This window comes from Beta vulgaris, chromosome 6 (genome assembly GCF_026745355.1).
Source record: "Beta vulgaris subsp. vulgaris cultivar EL10 chromosome 6, EL10.2, whole genome shotgun sequence".
Lineage (NCBI taxonomy): Eukaryota > Viridiplantae > Streptophyta > Magnoliopsida > Caryophyllales > Amaranthaceae > Beta > Beta vulgaris.
Genome location: NC_079207.1, coordinates 62830321 through 62845923, shown reverse-complemented (window position 1 = coordinate 62845923; position 15603 = coordinate 62830321). Strand labels below are relative to the sequence as shown.

The following is a 15603-nucleotide window of genomic DNA, read 5'->3' as shown; positions in this document are numbered from 1 at the left end:
TATTATAAATCAAACAAAAAAAATTACATCATGGTCCATGGAAAATATGAGATTTTCTTGTAAAAATAAACCCCCTTTTTTCTTAAAGTTTTAAATATCTAAATTTTTGGATCCTGTACCGACTTCATAAGATCCCCACTTCCCAACATTTCACACGTGAGAACCTCCCCTTTTTTTGCCAGGATCCTACCATGCGAAGCAATGAGATGTCTCCACGTGTCCTTCTACTCACAATAAAGCGCAAAAACTACGTCGTTCCCATTTCCACTGAACTAAACGAACAAAAAAAGAAAAAAAAAAATCACTGGTCTCACCATTTTCTGTCACACACTCTCTGAATTCCTTACTTGAAGTGTGCTCAATTCTTTTCTTCCATAAAAATCCAATCTTTTTCTTATCTGGGTCACAATACTTCCTAGCAAAAATCCCAGAAATTTGTATTCACTTCTCTTTATTATTGGAAATGTTAGATTATGATATCCTAAATCAGTGGTAAAATATTATCTCTATCAGGAATATAAATAAATTTATCATATTTTCTGAGAAAAATTTGTGGGTGTTCTGATTGAATGGGTGAGTGATAAATTTTTGATGATATACAAATAAAATAAGAGGAATAAATAAGGAAAATGAGTAATTTAATTGGGCAGAATGTAAGTTTGTTGTTGTTGGAGCAGCATCAAAGCAAGGTAGTAAATTCTTTGGGTAATGGAATATCTGGAATTCCATTATTCAGAACTCAAGCAACTTCTAAATTAAGAAATTCAACTATATTTAGCAAGCAATTCTATGGGAAGAGCTTCAAATCTTACACAAATTCCAAGAAATTAATGGCTTCTCGTCGATTTTCTTATGTTGCTCGTGCTGTTCTAGCTGCTGATCATGCTTCTCAGGTAATTTTTATTTTTTGTGTGTTTATATGCTCTGAGAAATATGATTGGTTCTGATTCTTTTGATTCCACAATTATTCTAAGCAGGAATTAGTAATGTTTCTACTTTTTTTGTTTTTTTTGTTGGAATTCTAGTATGAGAGTAAGAATGGTAGATATGGATGGTCAGAAAACACTTTTGGTTGTTCATGAAGCAATTTTTAATGATTGGGGGGGGTCTGCCCTTTTACTTTATCAATTATATTATGGTGTGCATATTTGGAAGTGTTTAAAAATGAACAAGGACCTTTAATGAATTTGTACCTTTTCCCTTTTCATTTTTGTTAGTAAATTATACTTAATTCCGTAAATATGCAGCATTGCTTGTGGCTTTAAAATGCTACTAAATACAATATGATTTGTCTTTCTGAGGTGCTAATGTAATAGTTCCGAAGTCCTTAATATGCTTGTATTATCTTGAATATGGAGAGAGTGTAGTTGTGTTGTTGATTTTTACATTGTAATCTTCTATATATCGCAAATATATTCGAAACTTGTTGACATAGAAAGGAGTAGTCGTTTTAAAACTGGAGTACATTAGTGTAACAATTTCAGAGTTTTGGGTTTTTTTTTTTAAGTAGGATGGATCAAAGTTGTGTATTGTTTAGTTACTTTCATTGTCTCTATGGTTGGCAAAATAGTATATCTGGTGAGGCGGATGATACTATCTTCATAATTATCAGCTTGTAGTTATTATTCCCTCAATTTGGAAGCGTGCCAAGGAGGCGGGAAGCGTCAAGCATGTCCACATTAGCATATTTTCTCTAATTAGGATGTCCTGGAAAAAATCGGCATATCTCTTAAAATAGTAATGGATTATAAGTGGATTTCCTAATATGCCACTGGCTTTATTCAAGTGATGGGGAACACATAGTGATGACTATAAAGAGTCGTTTTGTAAGATTATATCCTATGTTTAATTCCACGGGCTGAGACTATGTTACAATCTTGACAGAGGGAGTCTATGTTACTTGGACTTGGGTACCTATGTCGGATATGGGTACGTGTGTAAGCTCCCGACTCGTCTATCTTTATGAAAATTTTCCATGATTTTGGACCGTCATGAAGTGTCAAAGTATCCATACACATTTACGATTGTCCAGGATCCGACATGTGTACTTGAGGTAAAATGAAGAGTTCGAGTAACATAGGAGAGAGTACTTGATATGGGTTATGAAAATTGAACTGTATGGTGGCCAGTTAAGTGAAGCTGGAATATCTTGCATAAATATGCAGGTTACAGATGTATAATTATTCCTTTTCAGTGTTATTATGTCCTTCGGTTTGATGGCAAATTCACCTATTTGCAATGTCTTTATAGAGGAATAAGGAACAAATGCTGAAACTTTATTAAAACATTAGCAACTTTTGGATAGCCAGTGCAACATCTTTAGGATCACATGAACTAATATTGTTTTTAAACTTGGTATGGCCAGCAGTGGATGAGATGAGTTGGCTGTAAAGGCGGGGACTATCTTCACAAAATGACAGTAGAAGAATAGAGAGCTTGAGTTAAAGAGATATCCATAAGCTATTGCCAGCCTTTTGGTGTAGGAAATCAGCCAGTCAAAGATTCCCATAAGATAAAACGTCCAGTTTTATGTTAGGCTTTCTATACTTTCCACATTCAATATTGACCTGTGATCCACTTCACTGAATGAGCGTGCTCTATTCTGTTGCGCCCACCCTGATGCAAAATTTTGGGTCCCATTGAAACAAGTTTTCCTTTTGCTTTGGTGCTTGTGGTTTCTTATGTATCAGTATTGACATTAGAAACTTACATTATTGGGATGCTTGCTAGTTGCTTCAAACAATGTGCTCATCTATATGCACCTTTCATTCTGATATTTGTTAATTGTTATGTCTATTGCAGCAAGCTGACAGATACAATCTTGATGGAGATATTGAACTGCAGGTATTTAGGATCTTAAAGTCAATTAATCTATAGCTTTTCATTTATTTGTTTTTCTTGCCAATTGTTTCTGTTTAATATGCTGAACTTTCAAATAGGCCAATCTGATATTATGCTCTGAAACTAACAGGTTACAGTGAGCCCTTTGTCATCTGGATGTATCTCTAAAGTGGAGATTCTGGTAACAAATAGTCACGATGACAATTTGGTACTTCACTGGGGTGGGATACGTGATGGCAAAGAGTAAATTTACCAATTTATTAGCAGTTTCTTTTTGCTCTAAAGACACTGTTTATACCATATGTCAGGAGTAACTTTTGATCAACTGTACTTATAGGAAATGGATACTTCCTTCACGTAGACCTGAAGGTACCAGAGTACACAAGGATAGAGCACTTAGAACCCCATTTCAAAAGGTAACTATTAAGCTTTATAGTAAAAATGGTTGTCGTTCAACTTTCTTCAGCAAATCTGTGATTCTGGTGTATAAGAGCGTTGCTTTTGGTCAGCTTGACTGAGTGCTTTCACAGTATCTTATGTTAGTGAAGAGGATTAGTCCAGACCAGCTATGCATGAACCTAATGCATTTCATGTTTACAGTCAGGTTCTGGCTCTTCCTTAAACATAGAGATTGATGATCCAGCAATGCAAGCAATTGAGTTTCTAATTTTTAATGAAGCCCGGAACATATGGTGAGTTAATACCGTGGCCTGATTCCTCCACTCCTTTAAATGATCATTTTTTTGTTTGGGGGTGGGGGTGGGGGTTGGGGGGGGGGGTGTTATAGATTTTATATATACCTGATAAACCCTTCTGATATCTCTTGAAATCTACTGTCATATTGGTAGGTTCAAGAATGATGGCCAAAACTTTCATGTGAGGTTGCCTGAGAAAGCAGAGCATGCTCAACAAGTATCAGTTCCTGAAGAGCTTGTGCAGGTTCAAGCATATCTCAGATGGGAAAGAAAGGGTAAACAGATGTATACCCCTTACCAGGAAAAGGTGATTAATTTCTATTACCATCTGAACTTATGAAGCATGTAAATTTTTGTATTGGATATAGTTCAAGGAAATTGTGGCTTTTTTACATGACACGTTGTGGTGTGGGTAGTAGATGTTCCCCACTCAATTTCCCTGATCTAATGTGTCGCACTTGTTTCTGTAATCTGCTCATATATTTCTGCTTTGTCCTCTCTTCTTTTCATGCATGCATTCCATCAAGAATGCTGGAACTCTTATTATCTCAAATCTCATTTAAAACTTTCAAGACCTACAAAGGTGGGCCCCATGGTTAGTGTGCTATGATGTATGCTTCTGTATGTCTTTCTCAGGAAGATAAAGTAGGAACGATACATACTAATCCCTTTTTTAGATGGGATTGGTCGTAACTATTAATTTCATGGAATTGTGCACCACAAGTGGGAGTTACATAGTGTATTGCATTTTGTAATAGCTTAAGGATCCCAATGTATTGGTTACTTCATATTTACTAAGGATGAGAGTTTAGAATAAAGAGCCTAAATATTTGGAGTAACAAAGTTCCCTTGAAGTAACCTTCCTCTCATTTTTTTTCGTGTGATTTTTTCTTTTACTGACATGTATATATCTGCTAATTTCTGAAGTTTTCCATATACCTGTAACTGTCATGTAGGAGGAATATGAAGCAGCACGTGCCGAATTATTGGAGGAGGTAGCCAAAGGTGCTTCTATACAGGACCTGCAGGCAAGGTTAAGAAAAGGAAGTAATGCAAGTGAAGTTACGAAAGAAACCCCCTCAAACTCTAAAACCCAGATCCCAGATGATCTTGTACAGATTCAAGCTTACATAAGATGGGAGAATAATGGCAAACCTAACTACTCCCCAGATCAACAAAGTGTAAATTTCAAATTCCTACTTTTTCTCATAGAATGTGCCATATGTTCCAAGTCGTGTCTGACTGTTATTTTCCCTTTCTTTGTCCTCTTCTGATCAACAGAAGGAATTTGAGGAAGCGAGAAAAGATTTGCAGAGGGAACTAGATAAGGGCACTTCACTGGATGATATACGAAGAAAGATTGCAAAAGGAGAGGTAAAAACTAAGGTTGCAAAGCAGCTGGAGAAAAAAAGCTACTTTTCTGCTGATCGGATTCAGCGAAAGAAGAGGGATCTGATGCAGATTTTAAGTAAAAAAGCTGCTGAACCAGAGGTGAAAGTATCAACAAAAGTGACATTACCTAAGGCCTTATCTACCGTTGAGCATTTTGTTGAGGCAAAGGAAGCTGAAGATGGTGGTCTTGTAGTGGTAAAAAAGATATTTGAGCTTGCTGACAAGCAAATTATGGTGAGTGGATGGTGTTATTGCCAAAATGTCTTCTTTTGAGAAGTTCGTGCAATAGGTCAATTTTGATCACTTGAAAACTCTTGTCTTCTAAGGTACTTGTGACTAAGTTTGCTGATAAGACAAAGATAAGTCTAGCTACAGATTTCAGTGAACCTCTTACTCTTCACTGGGCTCTATCGAGAAAAGGAAATGAGTGGTTGGTATGTGCTAACTTTATGATGTGCATATCAACTTGAAATACGCTACTTTGGGCTCTATCTCTCCCCTCCCTGAAATTGCGCATTTTTTAAAATACTTGCAGACACCTCCTCAAAATGTCCTTCCACCAGGTTCAGTTTTACTGGAAAAGGCTGCAGAAACACAGTTTGCTAGAGTCTCCCCTGATGATCCCTTACACCAGGTGGGACCCAAAATTTTGTTTGGTTCTCATTCTTTAGGATTTACAAGTACTTAATCAACACGTTAATGGACTAATTTTTAAACCTAGAAAAGTACATATGAAAGAGTTCCCAATGTACATTAATATACTTATTTTGCAGTTACAGGTTCAGTCTGTGGAGATAGAAATTGAAGGTGAGGATTTTATAGGTATGCCATTTGTCCTTGTATCTGCTGGAAATTGGATAAAGGACAATGGGTCAGATTTCTATATCAACATTGGTGTCCAACCCAAGCAGGTTTGTTATTTTGTTGCTTGATTTGTTTTGCTTGCTTTTTGATGTTTGATGCTCATTTATATATTTTCTCCTGCTTCTTTCACTTAGCATTGAAAATGTAATACCTGAATATCATTTATACAGAAGGATGCAGGTGATGGAAGTGGTACTGCTAAGTTACTGCTGGAAAAGATAGCTTCACTGGAGAGTGAAGCACAAAAATCTTTTATGCATCGGTTAGTTGAATTTAGAATTTTTAACTCCTATGAATTATGATTGTTGTCTCATATCACACGTCAAAGCGTAAACCTTTGGGAAACCTTGACTTTGTACCTAGTACTCACATTAGATTCTTGTTAGTTGGTAGATGCCTACATCTCAATCTGCAATGGTTTCCATATAGTACACTTTACTTAAAATGAAGCTCTTTTCTAGCTGTCCTCTTTTCAGATACTCAACTTTTGTGCGCATATATTCATTTTTCTCTGCTGTCTGAAATTATCCTTGAATGTAATTTGCTGGTTAGTGAAAGGGAAAAAAGGCTGGATGTTGATAAGTCTTGGAGTTTTATCTGAAAGTCATCTGCTGTTCTTCAATTTTTTAGAAGGGATCTTCTACAAGTAGCGAATATGTAATAAGTTATATACATCTTTTTGCCTTTTCCCAGGTTCAATATTGCAGCAGACTTGCTTGATGAAGCCATAGATGCTGGTGAATTGGGTCTTGCCGGAATGTTAGTATGGATGAGATTCATGGCCACAAGGCAGCTCATATGGAACAAAAACTACAATGTGAAGCCACGGTAGAGTTCTACTAGCTTGTGAATTTCTTATTTTTCTGATCTATTAGTGCTTTATAATCTGTACACGAACGACATTGGTTGCCATTTGAGGCTTGAATCTTCAAATCCAACTATCTTTCATGTACCTTACCTAAAATGGAATTTTATTACTTGTCCACATCGTCTTTATATCTTTTATGATTAATGTTTAGTGTGGGCTCCTTTTTGGTAGAACTTAAATTATTAAATTTATGTTTCTCTTTTGTGCTTGATATGGTATTAGTTATTTAATTGTTAATTTTGCAGTGAGATAAGTAAAGCTCAAGATAGACTTACAGAGTCCCTCCAAAATATATTCAGAAGTCATCCCCAATATGGGGAACTTCTTCGAATGATTATGTCTACTATTGGTCGTGGAGGTGAGGGGGATGTTGGACAGAGAATTAGAGATGAAATATTGGTCATCCAGGTCAATTTGGCACCTAGTTTTGTTTTAGATTCCCTTTGCTTTTGTGATTGAACAAAGAGACTGTAAGTTGCATAATGTGGTAACTGCAGAGAAACAACGATTGCAAGGGTGGATTTATGGAGGAATGGCACCAAAAACTGCATAATAATACGAGTCCTGATGATGTTGTTATCTGTCAGGTATTGTTGAAGAAATTCTAACTTTCTTCTTCTGTCAGGGAATTAAGTTTGCTTACAAATATGTTCTTTCAGGCATTACTTGATTACATCAAAAGTGACTTTGACATCAGTGTTTATTGGAAAACGCTAAACGAAAATGGGATTACAAAAGAACGACTTCTTAGTTATGATCGTGCTATCCATTCTGAACCTAAATTAAGAAGCGACCAAAAAGAAGGGCTTCTGCGGGATCTTGGACATTATCTGAAAACACTGAAGGTAGTCATCACACCATCTTAACCAATGTGTTATAAGCATGTTTATTGACTGAGTTGTGATGATTTAGTGTACAAAAATCAAAGCAAGAAGAGAATAAATTATTTTGATAAAATGGAAAATTACAGAAATTAGAGACATTCAGGTTTCGAGTGGCTTGAGTCACTCACAAGACAAGCTAAACAAACTAAAATGACAATTCAAATTTCTGAATGCCTTTCTCTCTCTTCCTATTCCCCTCAATTTATATCATTGCTTCTCTTTTCCCTCTCTTTCCTCTAAGTAACTCTCGTCCTTCTTCCTCAAGCTAGTTCTAACTAGCTGATTATGCAATACCAATAATATCCCTCCCCTTTGGACCAATTCTATTCAAGAGCCCTGTGTAAAATAATGTCAGATATGTTTCCAAAAATTATGAACCACTCTGCTTGTGCTCAAGAAACATACATGTATATGTGAGATGATATTTTTGGTATGTGGTGTCTACACTATGCTGCATGATTCCATCATATTGTTTGTTCCTATATCAATCCTTCGATGTTATTTTTGTTCCACTATTTCTGACAATATACAGCTTTGATATTATGCAGGCAGTTCATTCAGGAGCAGATCTGGAAGCTGCTATATCAAATTGCATGGGTTACAAAACTGAGGTATTGTCAGTCATTTGCATTCTTGTTACATTGCTCAGTTCTGCTCTGAAGACGTGATATACATGTATATGTGATGACCTCAGGGTCAAGGTTTCATGGTCGGGGTGAATATAGATCCTATTCCGGGTTTACCTGCTGGATTTCCGGTAATTTATTTACTTTTGGCTGATTTTGCTTGTTTCTTCACTGGTAGAATATCAGAATTGATCTATGTCCTCTTTTTATGTAAACTTGTATATGTCCTGCTCAGAACTTGCTTCAGTTTGTCTTGGAACATGTGGAAGATAAGAACGTAGAGCCACTGGTTGAGGTAACTAAACTACTGCTTACATCTTTATTACATCTCCAGCTCTTTTTTTCTTTTTCTTTTTTTTTTTGTTTCTAAACTTTTTGCATAACACCGAATGAAAATTCTGCAGGGATTACTAGAAGCACGGCAGGAACTCCGTCCATCTTTATTCAAATCTCAGGATCGGCTTAAGGATCTTATGTTTCTAGATATTGCCCTGGATTCTTCTGTGAGGACAGTCATTGAAAGAGGCTATGAGGAGCTGAATCAAGCTGGACCTGAGGTATACATTGTCAGGACATTATTTTTTCCCGTCATTGAAAATCATGACTGGGTCAGCTTCATGCTCTGAGGTCAAATTCCATATGGCCTCTATGCTATCTGATGTTAATGGAAAACAAATTGAAAATCTATTAGATTAACCATTAACTTTATGACTTTTATGCTTGGCTCGAATAGATGTTGGAGAGTTTTTTAACAAGTCTAGGTTCCATCTGAACTCAGCCATAGAATTTCAAAAAGGAAAGTGTATGTTCTCTAGCTAGGAAACATGATGGAGAAGGAAGCTTGTATCTACATGACCAGAAATTTAGCTAGTGAATTGGACATTTGTTTCATTTTTAAGAAGAATTCTAGAGACTACATATAGAGTTTGCTTTATCTGCCAAAGCTGATGTATTTTGTTGGCTAATTTCTTTGTAAAAAAATTTGCCTTACATATACTGATATACTATCTATCTCCTTGTTTGTGGATATAGTTCTAGTCTAAATGTGCAACTTCTCTTTTTTTTCTCTTTGTTAAATTTGTAATTTTATGAAGGCCAGATAGGTAGTTTATGAAAATCTTTTTCTAACATATCTTGTTCATGTGCTTATGCAGAAAATTATGTCCTTCATTTCCATGGTTGTTGAAAATCTTGCTCTGTCGTCTGATGATAATGAGGATCTGCTCTACTGCATAAAGGTATTCAGCAAATAAAGAGCTTCAAGGGATGAAAACACCATCTTTGTCGTTGCTTCTACTATATTTAGAAGATTTAACAAGATTCTCTACAAACATTTTCCTATATTTGAATTATGTCTGCATTAACTATATAGAATCTAGAATAGTATATTACTCACGATATCTTCTTCCACTCCCCTCTTTCTCAACAGTTGAAGATTAACTCATATTCTTATGGTGGCTTGGAGTGATAGAGCTAAGACATTTGACTGATTATATCAACTCAACTGAATAACATGGTAGCAAATGCCTTTACATGCATCTCTGTGAATTACCTCACATCATGTGGCTCAAAATTTTGTAATAGACCTTTGAAATTAGGGAAGGCAATGGAATCAATGAATCTGAATTGGTAAGGTCACATCATGAAAAATGCTTCTGTTTGAACGATACAAAGCAAATGAAAATGACACTGATGGAGCATGGCATATGGAGTTCATACAGACTTCTTTGTAGTCAATTATTAAATTCTCAAGGACGGAAAAAGGCAATCTCTTGTATTTTGTCAGGATCTATTTGACCTTTACCTCCATACCTACATGTCCGTAATAATATTTACCGTGGCAAAAATTTGATAAAAATTGTGCACCTTTTTCATGAACCAGAATGGACATAGAGGCTAGGATATGGTGTTTATCTGGCTTTTCACTCTTTTGCGATTTTCTCCCTTTCTTCTTCTTTCCTTTGGTTGTGTATCTCTTCTTCATATTTGTTGATTGATTTTGGCTTGAAGTGGACATTGGGGGATAAGAATGGGCAGAAACACTTCATCCCTTGAAACCTGTTTTATTTCATCTCTTAAATAAATTTCTTAATAAATCAGTATTGGATCTCGTAGGGATGGAATCACGCACTTGATATGTTAAAGAGTAAGGACGGAGATTGGGCGTTGTATGCAAAATCAGTCCTGGACAGGACTCGTCTAGCACTTGCAAGCAAGGGAGAGTTTTATCAACAAGTTTTGCAGCCATCTGCAGATTACCTTGGGTCACTTCTTGGAGTTGATCAGTGGGCTGTATGTTAATAATTGTCAGTGCAACTAGAGTTTTGGGTGATTTGTCTACAAATGCACTGAATTTAGCATTCTTTCAACTATAATGCAGGTAAGCATATTCACAGAGGAGATTGTTCGTGCTGGATCAGCGGCATCTCTATCTGCACTTCTTAATCGATTGGATCCTGTTCTTCGAAACACGGCAAATCTGGGCAGGTATTTTGTCCTATTGACTGTTTTGCTTCTTCTGTAATTGCCATATTGCTGACCTGATTGACTTCAGAAGGAAGAAAAGATATGGCAAAATTTTCAGCCTTCTAGAAATATAAAATTAAGTTCGTTGTGTTGCAACTTATGTAGTTTGTTAATTAGTGCCATGGATCTCCTCATTTAAACAAACTTCCTCAATCAGTTGGCAGATCATAAGTCCAGTTGAAGCTATTGGATATGTTGTGGTTGTTAAGGAGTTGCTATCTGTCCAAAATAAAATTTACGCACAACCCACTATCTTGGTTGCAAATCATGTAAAAGGAGAAGAGGAAATTCCTGATGGCACTGTTGCTGTGCTGACACCAGATATGCCAGATGTCTTATCACACGTTTCTGTGCGAGCAAGAAACTGCAAGGTTTTGAGTTTTTCCTTTCTCCCTTGGTTTTGGCAATGAAGTCTTATGTCTGGATTCTCAATGTCTGAGATAAACTTTTCACATTACTAGGTTTGCTTCGCCACATGCTTCGATAGCAGCATTTTCTCTGACCTTCAAGCAGCGGAGGGGAAGTTATTACGGCTCCAGCCGACATCAACTGATGTACTCTACAGGTAACATTATCTTTGCAGTCTCAGATATGGTGTCTTTATCACCATAATAACCTGGCTGGACCCTATTTATTGTTTTGAAGTTTAGTGCTTCTCTCTGTCCTTGACTCTCATCTTATGTTTTTCAGTGAGGTGAATGAGAGTGAGCTCAAAGGGGCTAGCTCAAGTGAGATTAGTGACAATATTCCCTCAATAAGCTTATCCAAGAAGATATTTGGTGGTAAATATGCTGTAGCCGCAGAGGAGTTTACTGGTGATATGGTTAGTGCTTCAGTAAAGAAATGTTAGCTTATGGGAGCTGCTCAGTATTTGCCTCTTCAAATGTTTTGCCTGTAGAATCAGAGTGTACTGGTGATTTTGAACTCGAAAAAGTAACAGTTAAATCCATATGAAGTTTGTGTTATGATAATTTTCTTTCTTATTAGGTTGGAGCTAAGTCGCGCAATATCTCATATCTAAGAGGAAGAGTTCCATCATGGGTTGGAATCCCTCCATCTGTGGCCCTACCATTTGGAGCTTTCGAAGAAGTACTCGCAAATGGCCCCAATAAGGTGTTTATTCTATTGGTTCTTGTAAACATATAATATTCCAGAGTGTTAGCTGGTAACAAGGAACTTGATCAAATGGGAGTGTTTATTCGTAGTCATAACCTAATTACTTGTGGACATCTCAATCTGGCTAATTCTCAACAGATGGAAAGAGTGTGATTTTTTTTTTCTCTTGTTTATATATGATTTATGTGTTTCCTGTTTCCGTATGTTGACAGGAAGTGAGTGACAAATTGAAGATCTTGAAGAAGGAATTAGAGGGTGGTGACATTGGAGCTCTAGGAAAGATTCGTACTACAGTTTTGGGACTTGTTGAACCACCTCAATTGGTAAGGCTTATATGTTCCCTTCCGTTGCTTTTTGATTATTTAGACATCCTGGCTTCTCTGGTGCTTTTACTATGATATTTTACTATTTTAGAACAGATTATTTAGAGTTTAGACATCCTGGCTTCAAGGGAGAGCCACGAGTCTCTTTAAAACTTGGCCGATCTCTACCATCTCAAAACATTGCCATATTTATCATTGTAATTATTTGGTGATTATTCAGGTTGAAGAGCTCAAAAGCAAGATGAAGAGCTCGGGAATGCCATGGCCTGGAGATGAAGGTGAGAAACGCTGGCAACAAGCATGGACATCAATAAAAAAGGTGAGACATGTTTGGTTCTCAGCTGTGGGTTTTGCCCTCTTGTTACAAGTCATCGTCCAATTCTTTCTTTTCTATTTCCTTCTTGAGCTCAAACAAGTAGAAGTTTCTTTTGACTTCCCATTCTATGTCATACTTAGTATCCTAGATGAGACTGAAGTTTATATTCTGAGTCATGAAGTAAGAGTCGGATCACCTCTTACAGGTCTGGGCTTCAAAGTGGAATGAGCGAGCGTACTTCAGTACAAGAAAAGTTGGTTTAGATCATGAACATCTGTGCATGGCTGTCTTGGTTCAAGAAATCATAAGCGCTGATTACGCATTTGTTATTCACACAACTAATCCGTCTTCTGGGGATTCATCAGAGATATATACTGAGGTACTGCAGTTTTTACCTCTTTTGGGAACCATATAAGCATATTATAATTCTACCTTTCTTAAAATATTAATATCTGTGTGAACATCTTAATTGTCATAGGTTGTAAGAGGACTTGGTGAAACTTTGGTTGGGGCTTATCCTGGCCGTGCTTTAGCTTTTATCTGCAAGAAAAGTGATCTCGAGTCGCCAAAGGTAACTCTTCTTTAGTTTTGAAAAATGACAATTGATCAGTGCATTATGAAGATAACTGATGCTGTTTCCCTCAGATGTTATCTCGTGACTGCCTGCGTTTTTAGAACTTATCTTTCATCCCAGTAGCTAACAACAAAAGAGTAGATTTGCATAAACTCGCCATATCCAACATTATGACTACTTGACTGTGCCAATTTTCGAGCAGAGTAACTGTCGCTATTAATGAAGCATGCATGGTCTATTTTTAACAAATCAAGAAGAAAAGAAATGGTATTGATAGGTACTAATGTTTTAGGTTCTGGGATACCCAAGCAAACCTATTGGGCTCTTCATAAAACGTTCCATCATTTTCCGATCTGATTCAAATGGTGAAGATCTTGAAGGTTATGCTGGTGCTGGGCTCTATGACAGGTATGTAGCTAATGTTTACTCTCTCCCAGTCCCTGAATAATCTTGCTTCATGCCAATTTTGCTGTCTCAAATCATTGTGTTGGTCCTTTTAACTACAAGTTATCATTTTTCTTCCTATCACATCAGTCTTCTAATGCAATCCATACTTTTTCTTTCTATTATACTCTATTACTCTCCATATCCATTTCCAATTTTGTTTGTGCACAATTAACCAATTTTCTTAATACTACAAAAACAGTAGTTTCAAAACTATTTTCTTCATAACATTCTTAAAGCCCTCCATGCAAGTCAGTGTCCCTGGACTTCTTCTAAAATCTCTATGATCCCAACTAAACTTTCCCTATTAGTGCATCCTTTGGTTGACGTTTCAGTGTTTCACATGTCCAAATTAATGTAACTAGTCATCTCTTATCTTATCCTCAATATTTACTGAATGCAATTTTCTTCCAAACATATTCATCTTGGATTCTAGCCCTTTGGTGTTCCCAACCATCTATCCCTGATGTTAAAAAAAAGAAACCATCTATCCCAACATATAGTCATATACATGTCGGCTACCCGATCTTTCTAATAGTTTTGTGATTCTTCCTAAATCCTAACTACCAAACACTCCAACCCATATAATAACGCATAGATTTTTTCAACCTCCATGCAATAAGCATAGGATTTCTTTTAGTTTAATATCTAATGAATCTTGTTCCCCGTAGTGTTCCAATGGATGAAGAAGAGAAAGTTGTGCTAGACTACTCAGCCGACCCACTAATTAATGACAGCAACTTCCGTCAATCAGTGTTGTCCAGTATTGCAAAGGCAGGAAGTGCAATTGAGGAGTTGTACGGATCTCCTCAAGATATCGAAGGTGTTGTGAAGGATGGGAAGATATTTGTTGTGCAAACCAGGCCACAGATGTAATGATTTTGCCTCTTCTACAAGGAGCTATATGATTTAGGTGTCACGAATGTCAACACCGTGTCCATGAGAAAATAGTTTGGAATGCAGGGTAACAGAGAAGCTTGCAGTTGAAGCTACAAAAGAAGAAGAAGAAGAAGATACATACCAGAGGAACACAAAGTGCAGTGAAGAAGCAGGCCAAAATAATTTAGTAATTAGTTTAAAGCTTTTACTACATTTGTTTTCCATGATCAGGAAGTATGTATGCTTTTGGTGATATCGAACGGAGCAACTAGCTGTCGACCGTAGCAGCATGAAATTAGCCATTCTTATTTAGTGGGCATGAATTAGCCTAATCAGCTGAGCAAGAAGCATGCAGTAAGGACTGTCCTATAGCTTTTTCATACAAAATTATACTTTTATACGTATAGCAGTAAAAACTCGCCAGAATGGTATATTTTAACCTGATTCAGGCTCTTGCAATTATTAGATGGAGGATTATCGCGTGAACTTTGCTCTTGTTGTACCCTTGCTGTCTTCCAAGGGTGAAACCCATGTTATAGCCTAGGCTCACTACATTATCAGAGAAGTAAAAAAGTTAAGACGGATTTTGCAAGATGGTTTCCCTAAACTATTGTGAGAGTCATGTTTGGGATAATGTTTCTTATGAGTTATGCAATTATAAATAATCGACAATTTTTTTTAAAAAAACCACTCCTTCCGTTTAATTTCCATTTGTTTTTCCTCTTGTCTTTTTTTCCTTTCTCTTAAAAGATTAAATGTAAGAAGAATAATAAGAAACAAATGATAAACAACATATACTTTCTCTTTTAGTGTTACATGGGGGTAAATGACACTATTCACCAATTAACTTTGACTATTTTCTCGCTTTTAAATAAAAATATATAGTGGATAGATCTTGTTAGATTTGTCTCAATGTATACTTCAGAATATCAATTCTCTTATAATCTTTAGCTGTGCTCAATTAAAAAAAAAGGCTCATTAGGGTAAATGTAAAGGTCAACGTAACCCGTAGTTTGGAACAAAGGACGTATCATATCTTTGAATTGTTAGTATCAATCATGTATTTAAAGATAGTTTAACAAAAAGTTTATAAATTGTATGCAAAAAATAAGAAATTTTGTAGGCATGGAATATCTCTGGAATGGTCGTAAAATTCATTGTATGTCCGTTCTAAGCAGTAGGAATCCTTATATATACCTCCCGCATCCTCATGAGGTATCCCACGACCTTCACTTACTGGGCACCAGGAATGTCC

At 36.5% G+C, this 15603-nt stretch overlaps 1 protein-coding gene across 4 annotated transcripts; it reads left to right on the top strand.

The window, feature by feature from the left end:
* The first annotated feature begins 268 nt into the window (after positions 1–268).
* On the top strand, positions 269–14834 carry LOC104908450 (alpha-glucan water dikinase, chloroplastic). Of its 4 annotated transcripts, none has more exons than XM_010697566.4 (33): positions 473–893; positions 2803–2844; positions 2972–3084; positions 3179–3257; positions 3442–3533; positions 3690–3843; positions 4493–4717; positions 4818–5162; positions 5255–5362; positions 5464–5562; positions 5702–5839; positions 5963–6054; positions 6486–6620; positions 6906–7068; positions 7158–7247; positions 7320–7505; positions 8093–8155; positions 8239–8301; positions 8406–8465; positions 8575–8727; positions 9325–9408; positions 10286–10462; positions 10551–10657; positions 10854–11067; positions 11158–11261; positions 11387–11519; positions 11684–11809; positions 12025–12135; positions 12356–12454; positions 12657–12830; positions 12930–13022; positions 13318–13433; positions 14141–14834. In XM_010697566.4, exons 1-33 carry the CDS (start codon positions 630–632, stop codon positions 14343–14345), a joined length of 4407 nt encoding a protein of 1468 aa, XP_010695868.2. In that variant the 5' UTR covers positions 473–629; the 3' UTR covers positions 14346–14834. The 4 variants fall into 4 exon arrangements, with proteins under 4 accessions (XP_048503362.1, XP_010695868.2, XP_010695869.2 ...); XM_010697567.4 differs by having other exon boundaries at positions 476–893; positions 5708–5839; XM_048647404.2 differs by lacking the exon at positions 2972–3084 and having other exon boundaries at positions 750–893.
* Positions 14835–15603: the final 769 nt, after the last annotated feature.

Coding starts and splice junctions, on each gene's coding strand:
- LOC104908450 (XM_010697566.4), top strand. CDS start 630: ATGAGTAATTTAATTGGGCAGAATGTAAGTTTGTTGTTGTTGGAGCAG. Junction 2,845..2,971: donor ATGGAGATATTGAACTGCAG/GTATTTAGGATC, acceptor TGAAACTAACAG/GTTACAGTGAGCCCTTTGTC. Junction 3,844..4,492: donor ATACCCCTTACCAGGAAAAG/GTGATTAATTTC, acceptor ACTGTCATGTAG/GAGGAATATGAAGCAGCACG.